We start from the raw sequence: 13,372 nt of genomic DNA on the forward strand, positions 1-13,372 counted from the left end.
TTATATCACCAACATTACCATGGTGGTCTGGGTGATGATGTTGGTGAAGTTGCAGGTGATGGAACTGGTGATGAACGTCTGGGTGGCACTGGTGGTGGGGGTGGGGGTAAGTCTCTCTTCCCTACTCCAGGAGAATCAAAAGGTGATGATCTCATCTGAAATGTAAGAAGAAATGATAAATAAAATGTGTTATGTGTAGAATATAATTTAAGGCCAAGATATCATTTCCTGCATTCAGATAAATTTGGCTCAGGTTCAATTCAAACGCAATGTGTTTTTCCAATGGAGAGTTTGTTTATGTGTTCTGTTCCATGGGTAAAAAGGTATACATTTGTTCTTTAAAACGACAAAACACCTGTTATTGGCCCATTACAAACTAAACTACCCGTTCTAATGTAACACCATGAAATTCTAAAGTTTGAATTCAACATTATAAATTTCAGTAAGTTGTAATATTGTAAAATTGTAGTTTTCAAATACTTTAAACAGTAAAATGTCTGCAGAACCTGTATTTTTTATATTTTCATATCTGAACAGAAATGATAGAGGAAAGACAATTAAATTATGCTTGTAAATTATCTACATTAAATTGACTTTGGTTGATAAAAATTATTTTTAAAATTATGAGGTGATCTTCAAACTTCAAATATGAGCTTTCTCAACAAAAAATAAAAAATGCATGCACAAGTATAATATATCTGATGAAGATATGATCATCCTGCATTTAATATGACACAATTATCAAAGTGTCTAGTGTTTTACAAATTGTTATTTCCTGTCACCTGAAGCATGTGAAAATCTGTCAGAGTTGGTTAACAGTTTAAAAAAGATTTTGTTGATATTCTGAAATAAAAATGTTAATCCTGCATTTCAAAATGCTCAGTAATTATGTGGTAGAAAATCAAATTTGGACTTAATAGTATTAATAGTATTATTTACATTATCACTATAGTACATTATTTACAATATACATATATATTTCTGTAATACTAAAGAAATGATATGTATGTGAAATAATCTTATTTTGTTTTTCAAAGATTAAATTATTTTTCTTTATGTAAAAATAAGATGTTTTTAATAATAAACTGCTACCGTTTTGTAATGCCTTTTTGTTTATTTATCATGGTCTTTTTAAATTAAAACTGCTGGACTGAATTTGTATTGCAAGTTAAACTTAAATGTTATGCTGTATTCTTCAACACAACCTTTTGTCAGCTTTATTATATGTTCTGACATTACTGTTTGCACATCTAAAATAACACTAGTAGCTGTTTATTGTCAATGACCTAAATTTGTCTTTTTCATTTTTAGCCATGGCGTTGTCAGTTTGTTTTAGATTTATGAGTTTGACTGTCCCTTTGGTATCTTTCGTCCCTCTTTTAAGCCTTGCTTGATGAAAAAACATATTTTTGTAGATAGATTTTGTTTATTGATGTATATTTCCACCAAATATCTAAAGATATATACCAATGCAATGGAATGCAATTTCAGATGGGTCTTCCTAATTTGGGTGGAGAACCCGGTATGGTTTATGTTTCACAGAACCCTCCCCCTCCCTCAACAATAGAATGAGGAAAAGAAACAAATCTAATCTCAAAACATTTCATCGTTTCCTTACTTGTATAAATGTCATTGATTAAAATAAAAGTTTTTCTGCATTTGAAAGTTTAATCTGTGTTTAGTCTGTGTTAAACTGTGCTTTAATATAGCAAAAAAATGTCTAGCAAATCTATAAAAGAAATTATGCAAAACTGAACTAATAGTTTCTTTATACTCATGACCTTATACAAGTCATGTACATACATACTTGTATAAAGTAAAAAATACTTCTCGCAGAACATAGCTAAGTAGATGTCCCAGTCATGCTTGTTACCATATACATTTTAAGGAAATCTTTGAACTATACAAATGCTAGGTTTATATTAAATAACTTTGGGCCATTTGAATTTTTTGCAATATGAAAAGAATGCTTGTTTCTATAAATATGTTTTATGGGTTTTCTATATGAATAATTATTTTTTGCCTTGTTATGGAAAATGATATAAAGGAAAATTATATCATTTGTTGAAATTCTACGAAAAATGCTTCCTAAACATGGTACAAATGCCCCTATAAATATTAGTTCCAATTCATTACAAAAGAAATTTACCAGGCATATATCTATAATCTAGCAAAGCTCTCTCTGTAAGTCCTGAATAATACCGTTTTTTTAAAAGTTATCAATAAAAGCAGTTTCTGAAGAAATTGAAATTTTGAATGAGTTACTAGACAGAACAAGACTTGGATAGAATGAAAATATTAATAAAATACAAAAACATTCAAAAGAAAATTTGACTGAGTGAAGGAAATGTTTCATAGAAAAAAGGTCAGAAAGGTCAAAAGTTCAGAAGAATAGACATTTTTCATGCAGCTGATTATGTTAAAAAAAAATGCACAAAATAGTCTTAAAAGATAATCAACTACCACCATTCATAAGTTCTGCTTTCTTAAATATTTTGGCCAATGATGTATTTATATAGGAATTATGAAATTAACTTGAACTTTTTTTAACAGTTAAAACTTATCCTCAGTTCATTGAAGTTATTTTAAGAAGTTGAAAATTATTTTTAGTAGTACATGTATAGGTAAGCAATTTAAGATTATTAATTATACACTACTGTATCATGTGGATTTTGCCATTTCCAATACTGTGGATTTGCCTATTTTCGTTTATACCAATTTTCGTGGATTTATCTATTTTCGTTTATACCAATTTTCAAGGATTTATCTATTTTCGTTTATACCAATTTTCGTGGATTTATCTATTTTTGTTTATACCAATTTTCGGGGATTTATCTATTTTCGTTTTACCAATAATCGTGGATTTATCTATTTTCGTTTATACCAATTTTCGTGGATTTATCTATTTTCGTTTATACCAATTTTCGTGGATTTATCTATTTTCGTTTATACCAATTTTCATGGATTTATCTATTTTCATTTATACCAATTTTCGTGGATTTATCTATTTTCGATTATACCAATTTTTAGGGATTCATCTACTGTAAATTCAGAAATTATTGCATACATTTATTATTGCGATTTTGTCATTTTAGACTTAAATGCGATTTTAATTTTTACTATTTTGAGAAAAATCCTGTTAAATTCATATAAATTATTTCACAATGCGAGTTTAAATTATTGCGTTTACAACTCAGTCGCATTTTTCGTAATAATAAAAACCTATTATTTCTGAATTTACAGTATTTTCGTTTATACCAATTTTTGTGGAATTAGAATTTTTTATCCCTGGATATTTGATATCATGGTATATATAACAAACAAGCCTCTAGAACATTTGGACTTTGTTGACCATTGAAATTCATGGTTTATCTATACCCATAAAATCCATTAAAATTGATGGTATCACACAAATTATAACGTATCCACAGTAGGTCAATGTAGGATAAGATTCCAGAGTGGTCCAAATTTTTTAAATAGTCCCACATTTAAACATCCCATTTTTTTATTTAAAAAAACTACACATGAAATAACTTTTGAAAAACAATTGAAGCTTTTATTTCTTTTTTTCTTAAAAAATCCGATGTAAAATTTAAATGTGCATAAGAGGTCCACTGTCTGTAGTAAGCAGGCGGAAATGGCAAAACCCACTTGAGATGTAGTGTAATACGTGATTATAAATCTGGATTATTCTGGATTATTCTGGATTATTCTAGATTATTCTTGATTATTCTGTACATGCATTATGAGCATCAGTGCAATACAAACCCCAAGTGTAGGGTTAAACCCTCCACTAGCATTTGTAGGGCTTAAACCAGAGGCCTGTGGACTATTAGTCCCTGAACCAGCACCAGACAATACTGGACTACTTGCGACAGGGGCCTGTGCACTACTCGTTGCTAGGTGGTCCTGCAAACAAACACCTAGTTTATTGACTTTCTAATGAACGACCTTTTCTAACATAAATATTTATTCAAGAACTTAAGGATACACATAATGTTATAAGGAAAGATCTGTATGAATTTATATTCACTAGTAAATAAACTTATCATAGAAACCAGGATATAAAATTGGATGCACATTTAACCTTCAAAAGACTCATCAGTGACGTTGGAGTCAAAAAATGTTGAAAAGGTCAAATAATGTTCTTAGTTGAAGAGCATTGATCATGATGACCTGCATTTCACAAACTTGAAATAATTTGTTTGCAAGATTAAGTTGTTGATAAAAATTGGGGAAGTGGAACTGACTGTATGATATGTATAACACTAAAAAAGCTGAATATAAAATAATCAAATAAGAAATATAGAAGATATATATATGTCATCTGCTTAAGGTACATCAAAGCACAGGGATAAAAATCCGAGAGATATATTCATTTTCTTATCAAAGAACCACTTAGAAAGCCTCATACGCTTCAAGAATGCACTTTATTAAGAGCCAAACTGAGGTCTACCGTACATATTTTATGGGAGGGTTATGGACTGATTAGGTGAACTCCCCTTTATATGCAGATGGAATACAAAATGTGAGAATTTCTACAACAAAACAATCAACACAATTTTACAAACAAAATTATGATAAAAGCTACAAAGTACAACACAAAATGTTACATATGCAAACCAAAGTTCAGTGCCATGCTTATAATTTTTTTTAACTCACACTATTAAGACATACAATTATATTTATCAGTGATCTCCAACTAATTTAATAAAAGGCGCCCACGCTAGTAAAAAAAAGTTTTGTTACTAAACAAATAGCAGGTGTAGTCATAGTCTCAGCAATAATATTAGCGTCATCACTGCAAACTGCTACCTGTAATTTTCATTCTTGTTATTACTCAATGCTATTTTTACACTCAATTTAATGCATTTACAATATATGTAATCTTACATCATCATCATCGTCGTCATGGGTGACTATCATCATGTGTGACCGCTTCTGTGGATGTGGATTAAATGGATCAACGATCACCTGCTCTGTACCTTTGATTTCGCACCTGCAGAAGGGACATCCCTGACCATCAGAGTCCTGAAATAACAAGCATAGTAATTAATGTAATGTTAACAAAGCATAGTAATTAATGTAATGTTCACAAAGAATAGTAATTAATGTAATGTTAACAAAGCATAGTAATTAATGTAATGTTAACAAAGCATTGTAATTAATGTATTGTTAACAAAGCATAGTTATTAATGTATTGTTAACAAAGCATAGTAATTAATGTAATGTTAACAAAGCATAGTAATTAATGTAATGTTAACAAAGCATAGTTATTAATGTATTGTTAACAAAGCATAGTAATTAATGTAATGTTAACAAAGCATAGTTATTAATGTATTGTTAACAAAGCATAGTTATTAATGTATTGTTAACAAAGGATAGTAATTAATGCAATGTTAACAAAGCATAGTAATTTATGTAATGTTAACAAAGCATAGTTATTAATGTATTGTTAACAAAGCATAGTAATTAATGTATTGTTAACACAGCATAGTTATTAATGTATTGTATTGCATAGTCTTGAAATAACAACAAATCATATTAATCAATGTATGGTATATATTGCAGTCTTATAAATGACAACAAATTATATTCTATTTGAAGAGTCTCAAAATAACAAATGAATGATATTTGTATTGCAGATTCTCGAAATAGAAACAAATTATTTTTGTATTGCAGATTCTTGAAATAACAATAAATCATATTAGTTGCTGTAATGAAACATAATTTTCTTTACCATGTTTACGATGTAAACATTATAATTTTGAAACATGGTCTATTGAAAATTGTTTGCTAATTTTGTTGTTGATTGGCAAAAGAAAAGAATGCAAACAAAATTCCCATGAATAATAACGTATCCACAATAAATTTTAGTAAAAAATAACAGTGAGAAAACAAAGGGAGATAGGTACAGATGTTAAGTTGTATTCCAATTCCAAGCAAACTGCAGGAAATGATTATATCTTAATTACAGAAAACAGTCAGTCTGTCTATACATAATAAGGAAACAAATCAAACAAGAGAAATTCACACGTGAAATTACAAGAAATTTTATGAAATGATCAAATTTGAAAATTGCCTATTGTTGAAGACTGTGTAGCGTGTTGATTTGTTAAACCCCTACGAAATGAGTTTCTTGAAATTTTAATGTTATCGAAATTATAGAACCCTGGAATGCATATATACTCAACTAAGTATTGCATGCACGTTTTCTATATTTAATAAACAACTATAACATATTATTGACAGGTATAACAAGAGGTCTGGTAGTGTAGGTTACTGCATATGAGAAAATATAGACGAATTAGAGTCTGGGAAGTCAAAAATTCAATATCCTTACATTTTTATTTTAATTTAGATGATATAAAGGATTTTTTTCGAAAAAAATCTTCCCATTCTCCTCTTTTAGAATAAGACTTAGCCATTAAAGTAAATAAAACATGTTCTTTTATTTTTTTAATTTGGAGTTTCATATGACTTGAATGTCTTTTATTTTTTTAATTTGGAGTTTCATATGACTTGAATGTCTTTTATTTTTTTAATTTGGAGTTTCATATGACTTGAATGTCTTTTATTTTTTTAATTTGGAGTTTCATATGACTTGAATGTCTTTCAGTTTTTTCGTCATTTGGTTGCTGTCTCATCTAGGTGTATTTTTCCTTTCCTATCCTGTTTAAAATCTCATGAAATTTTTATAGTGCTTCTCCACATTGAAATCTATTCAATTGTTTTAAACTCAAACTTTAAAAAAAAACAAGGGAATGTATAAAACCGATTTGAAGTCATACATATCATGCAAATTTATATGTAACTTAATGGCAACATTGTTAACCGGAATCAAATTGGTAAAGAGTTTCAGAACTATCTACCCAATTTATGTTCAGAATTTTGCAACAGTAGACTAAAACCACTGTCTGTAAACCATCTGACGTTCATCAAGTTATATCCTTCAACATTACAGTTTGATTCAAAGAACCTTTCGACAGAGCTAACCTCCCTCTTATTCCTAAACGTAACAGTTTATTTTATAGAACTTTTCAATGGAGCTTCCCTCCCCTGAAATTCTTAATCCTTAAAGACAAAGAGAACCCGAAGACAAATACACAGAAACCAATGTAAATGTAGGCCATACGCTAAATATAGCTGACCTTCTATTTAAAGTATACGAGAAACAGATATGTCACGAAAAACACACAATACACCATAAATGATTGTCATCATATACAATTTTGTACATAATACAAAACAATTGTTTACATAATACAAAGTGGACTTGTTTTACCCTACAATTTAAATGCTGGGTTTCCTGAGTGTCAATAAAAATTAAAGGTCACATTTTACTTCCTCGTTTATCTTATCAAGGTTTACAAATGTATTACATAAGTGGATATCAAAAGGCTTTTAAATACATAATGAAAATTAAATAACTTTATTTATGCATGCTTTGTGTGTGTATATTTCATTAGAATGAGATGAAAACCTTATAGTCATTCCATGTACCAAACACACTTGACCTACTAGTACAATGTATCTAAGAAACAGACCCAATCACAAAACACTTAAGGCGATCACTTATCCATGAAGTAGCATTGTAAACTAAGAAAAAACTAATCAGGACCATTTTTTTCAGTATTCATTTTGGTATCTTAACTAGTTTTTTAAGCAGTCCCTAAACCATGAAAATGAGGTCAAGGACAAAGGACATAAGACAGACATCACCTTTTAACACAAGGCATCTATTCCTTTTATGAATCATCAAGGTTTTCTACTTTTTGAAATATAAAACTTTGACACTTCCACCGACAGATTAGCATCCCTTTGTTTCACTTTCAGTAACTTAAGTCGCAGGTGAAACAAAATTATCTGATACAATCACCTCTATTCTTAATAACTTCTGTGACCTACCTGCCATTGTGTTAAGCACGGCGTACATAATAAATGACCACATGGTTCAATCTTAATGTCTTTGTCATTTTCTGCACAAATTTTACACAACTGAAACGTTGATCCCATTTCACAGTAAAGTTCGTACTGCTCCTGGGTAACTTTTATATGATCCTCCTGTGAGTCCTGAACTAAATAACTTAAGTCGGGGTTTATGCTTCTGCCATCTGGATATTTAAAACTAAAACAAAGCAAATTATGAAATTACATTAATGATATAATTGGGACTGTGTCTAATATAAAGAATGGAATTAACAGTATTTGGTATAAAAGACATATATATTTCCTACTTTTTTCTTCTTCCAAATTTAGTATAGATTGATGTGTATTGTAGCAGTCTGGCATACATTATAAGTTATATGGTTCGCTACTGACCCCATACGGATCCATAGAGGGTTAGTAAAATCCATAGGGGGTGAGGCCTGAGGCCGAGTCCCCTATGAATTTTATTCACCCTCTATGGATCCGTAGGGGGTCAGTAGTTAACCGTATAACGAATTTATCGGACGCTGGACTTTTTCTGCGGCGTTTTGTTGAAAAATAAACAATGAAACACAACAACATTAATAGATGACGTCGCCATTAATGCGTCATGAACCCCATATGAAACTTACTAACCCCATACGGTCTCATAGGGGGTCACCACGTGACGGCATTTAACCAATCACAATGTGATAATTCATCTGTGGTCCGATAAATAAATTTAAATACTTTCAATATGGCAGACAGTCACTTCTTTATGATTTAGAGTACCTTTTTCAAATAAATGACAGACACATTTTAGTATGTTCCATTTTATCACCCTGTGATTTTTTATGTTCGTCTTTGTTGTTTATGATTGATATTTTCTGTGTCACTGTGATGTGTTGATTGGTAAAAATAAGAATGTTATTATTTAACAACAAAAAATGTCTAAAAAGTCGACAAAATTCATCTATGTTTTAAACTTCATTGTGATAAATTTTCAAAACCGTTACACTAGCTGTTTTCTTTATTTGACTATAACCTAGGAAGTTTGGTACAAAGACATAAATAATACATTACTACGTTTATGTATTCCAATACATGATCTGAATTTTTTCCATGATTTTAACATGCATACAATTGTTTTGTTATAAATTAGGCTGATTCTCAATACTTGTTTCATATTTTTGATGTTAGGGCCGACTATAGAGTACAGTATGGGTTTTTCTTAATTTTGAAGGCCGTACGGCTGCATATTATTGCTTTCATTAAGTTTATTTGAACATTGGTGAATATCGTAAATAAAGAAATTTCTGCAATGTTTTTATTATTGTGAAAAATGAGACAGGGTTATAATTGCAATAACTCATAATTTTGAAATTATATGAATTAAACAGAACTTCTAAATATCACAAATAAATGAAAATCACAATTTAGCCTGAAATGACAAAATCGCAATAATAAATGCACGCAATAATTTCTGAATTTTGGCAATCATATCACATCTCCTTATAAATAGTTTTAAATGTATTTAAAATGCTATTTCATAGTTTGACAACAATTCATGACTGGTCCATATTATTTAACTTACAATCCCTCTCTCTGGCCATCCAGTAATGCCTGACAAAGAGATTTATTCTGTGGTATCGTCTGTAGGATCTGACCTTCTGCTGTTACATATCCTATAGCCCACTGTCCTAATCTGGTACAGCTTAATCTGAACACATAACTGTTAAAATACAAAACAGGCAAAGTTATAATTAGATGTAGTCAGAACATAACTATTAAAATACAAACAGGCAAAGTTATAATTAAATGTTGTTATTTGTATGTAAAAAATATACTTGTACTGATTATAATGGATCATTCGTGTATATTTCAACCAGAGGAAAAAGATTTTTTTACCAGTATTCGGCAAAACCTTTCAGAATTTTAGGTTCTCAAAGTCTTCAACTTCATACTTTATTTGGTCTTTTTAACTATTTTGATTTGAGCTTCACTGATGTCTTTTGAAGACCAAAAATATGTCAGATGTACACATTTGTAATCCTGGTTTCTGTGATGAGTTTATGTTAATGTTTTCTTTTTGTCTTCGCCTACAAAATTATTATTATTTTTTTTAAACATCATCATTAGGTCTCTAGTGGGTACTGGTAGTTGTCTCATTAGTAATCATACCACATCTTTTATTTTATCCAACTATGAAAGGCTGTGAATTAATAGAAACTGACAAAACTGTAAACTACCCTCCTCCCCCTCAAAAAAAATAAAATAATCGACAGATTTAGCAAAAACAGCAGAGGGGCATGAGGGTTAGTAAGTAATATATAGATGTAAAAGTTGATATTGTCAAATACATTGTTGACAACCAACCAAGGTTTCAGGTTCAAATATAAGTCACAGGAAACCGGGATGATTTTTGGCAAGATATAAAATGAACTGAAGATTTTAAATTCATATCTGATTACACTCACTACACCGAAGTGTTTAGCTCTTACAGTTCTTGTCAAATTAACCTATTTTTTTCTTAAATTTGAGGAAGCAAAATAATGAAACTAACTATGTTTGTAGTAACAATTGAGAAAATCCATCACAAGAATATATAATTTCAACTTATAATAAATAGGGGAATTTTAAGAGACACTACAAACAGGTGTTGCTTCCGGATATATAAAGAACAAAGTTGAGTCAGACTTTGCAATTTCACACACATATACCGGTATATAAACATCATTTTGACAACCTTAACCAAACCATGGAAACTGCATTTGTAACATATACAAATACAACTGATTATGATAAGGTGATCTGACTTGTATTTAGTTTGTACTGAAACTTTACCTACCAAAAGGATCTCTTTTAATGAATAGAATGGGTTTTTTTTTTAAATTCTACTGAAACATATTGCAATTTTATAAGCAAATCACATATGATTATTTAGTAATAGTATATGTAGCAAGATGTCATGAAAATAGGAAAGGAATATCAAGGAGACCAGCAAAAAACCCTTGATTGCTTTATGTCATGTATGTTGGATTTCAATTTGCCAAAGCTTGGCTGACAAAAGTATATTATTGCTTGCTTACAAAACAGTTGCAAATATTTCACCCACTCATAATGTGAATTCATTAAGCAACTGCTTCAAATATTTTAATATACATTCATTTTGAAATATGACTTCTTTTAATAATATGTATCCCAGTTTTACTATCAAAAATGCCCAACCAATTGGAGACAGCATTTATGTTTAATCAAAAACCTATGCAAACATTGCAATGTACATATTTTCTAAATTTATTGAAATATACATTGTCTTAATCACATGACAAAGATTCTCAGGTTTAGTATAAAACATTGGGAATTACAGCATTTACATCTGTATTACACCCACTCCATGGAAACAATAAATATTTAATTAAACAGCATTGAGTACCATCCTTCAATACGTAATAAATATGTACCAGGGTAAATGAATATTTAAAGCCTCCTCAATGGTGTAAATAAACAAATTCTCTATACAATAAACTTCCTTCCTTATTCCCAGTATATTACATAATCTGGCTATTATAAACTATACTTATGTAATGCATTGATATTAGGTTTCAACATTTAAAATTTTATATTCACAAAAAAAAATCAACTGCTTTTAGATAATACTTTTTTTCAACATAGGAACAAAAAGACTACTATTCAAGTTGTTAAACATTATGCACTGAATGTTTGCTTTATCTTATTCTAAAAACACATAATATTGTTGTGAAATGTATTTTTTTTGCATCAAGAACAGTATATCCCATATCATTTCTAATGGAGCCATCAAACTTGTTACATACCCTTTTTTCAGAGGACAAGTATTTGTATGAATCTTCTTGTTAAACTTCTATAGTTCTAAATAGTTAAGAATTTTCCAAAATGTAGGCCAGTTTCAACTTTTTCCAATTTGAAAATGGTTTCCAATTCTTTTAAACTTTTGAATGTCAAGATTTTTAATCCTGTCATACATGTATGTATTAGTCTGGTTAGAAAAAAGAAGAGGAAAGATTTGATACTATCAAGATAGGTGTACTATTAACAGTCTTGAAAATAAATTGTTTGGGAAACAAAAACTGAAATTGCTTTTAAAATACATGTATTAAAAAGAGTTTAATTCATTTACTAATGTACTCTCTAAAACTCTGATGGTTCCTACCCCAGTCTGGAGATTTACGAGTACTGGCATGTTAATAGCTCTGATTGATTGATTGTTAGTTGCTTATTAAGGTCCATTGGCAAATATTCCATGCAAGTTCAGGACGACAATGGATATCTCAGTATTTTAGTGATTGTAAAGTCTAAACAAACCATGTCTTACTCTTAGTGATCTAATTACCTTCCAGGTTTTCCAACATATTTCTGAAGTCTAGCCTTGACTTCATCATACGTTAGGAAAGCCACATAACCAGGATGCGTCACCGCCAAAACATTCCAGTTCCGTAGTAAATTGATCCATGGCTGGAATAATCTGCATAAAAAATTCAACTTTTAAAATATTATCTCATTACTATTTTTTTAGCTAAGGCCAAATAAAAATATATGTGTGGTTCCAGTAACCCTACCGTCCCTACTTTTTCGGCTTAAAAACAGCCTACCCGAAAGATTTTATTGTCATTTTTCATTAAGCACTGTTAAAGTCAGAATGTTGCTTCCATAGACTCAATGTAAAAAAAAAACATAAAATAAAAAAAAAATTCCTACCTACCTACCCTAACTTTTTTTCAGATGTAACTGGAACCATAGATACTTTTTTATTTGGCCTAACAATATGTTACTGAGTCATCTAGTTTCCTGCTTGATAGGTTCACTGGGACAGGACTCTAGATTGATAGCAAGGTTACTTTTGCCTTATAAATAATCATTTTTAAGAATATTCAGTTTTCTTTACTTTACTACATTATAAATATTATAGAAAAATAATTACATGCATTTGTAATTTTAATATTGTATTTAGTTGTAAACAGAAGGCTTAGTGTTACATTCCCAAAACCCATCTATCTCTGGTATTTAGATACAGAAAAAATTGTAACCAGCTTTTGTAAAATTTAAAGAAAAATTGAGAAGTTCCCAAGTCTGTAAAATTGTAAAACAATACCTAAAAAATTTCATAAGAACAGATGGACCTAGGTAGAAAAACTACAGTATAGTAGTTGAACTTGATTACACAAAATATGTACCTGCTCCCCCAATTTTCAAGTCTTTAAAATTAAATTTATCAGGTCTTGGATTGAACACATAAGACCTCCAACAATAGAGGCAGACACTCATCAAAGAGACAACTGAGACTGTTGTATATCTTATTAGCAGTGAAGCATTATTTGCAAATGTAATGACAAAATGCATGTCTCACTGTCATGTCTTCCAAAAAAATCTATTACCCATTGGACAACAAGGAACTTCACAATGCTCGTAGTATGAAAATATTTCC

The 13,372-nt window shown here is 29.9% G+C and overlaps 1 protein-coding gene across 5 annotated transcripts in view; it reads right to left on the bottom strand.

Annotated features, from left to right (window-relative positions):
• LOC143079585 (E3 ubiquitin-protein ligase CBL-B-like) overlaps positions 1-13,372 on the bottom strand; it is a 41,011-nt gene that overhangs the window by 15,677 nt on the left and 11,962 nt on the right. For all 5 annotated transcript variants that reach the window (XM_076254999.1, XM_076255000.1, XM_076255001.1 and 2 more), the window contains exons 3-7: positions 12,281-12,412; positions 9,503-9,640; positions 7,909-8,128; positions 4,894-5,031; positions 19-155 (exon numbers count right to left, since the gene is read on the bottom strand). In XM_076254999.1, coding sequence (XP_076111114.1) covers positions 19-155; positions 4,894-5,031; positions 7,909-8,128; positions 9,503-9,640; positions 12,281-12,412 — 765 coding nt within the window. The remainder of the gene's footprint in view (positions 1-18; positions 156-4,893; positions 5,032-7,908; positions 8,129-9,502; positions 9,641-12,280; positions 12,413-13,372) is intronic.

Source organism: Mytilus galloprovincialis, chromosome 6 (genome assembly GCF_965363235.1).
Source record: "Mytilus galloprovincialis chromosome 6, xbMytGall1.hap1.1, whole genome shotgun sequence".
Taxonomy (NCBI): Eukaryota; Metazoa; Mollusca; class Bivalvia; order Mytilida; family Mytilidae; genus Mytilus; species Mytilus galloprovincialis.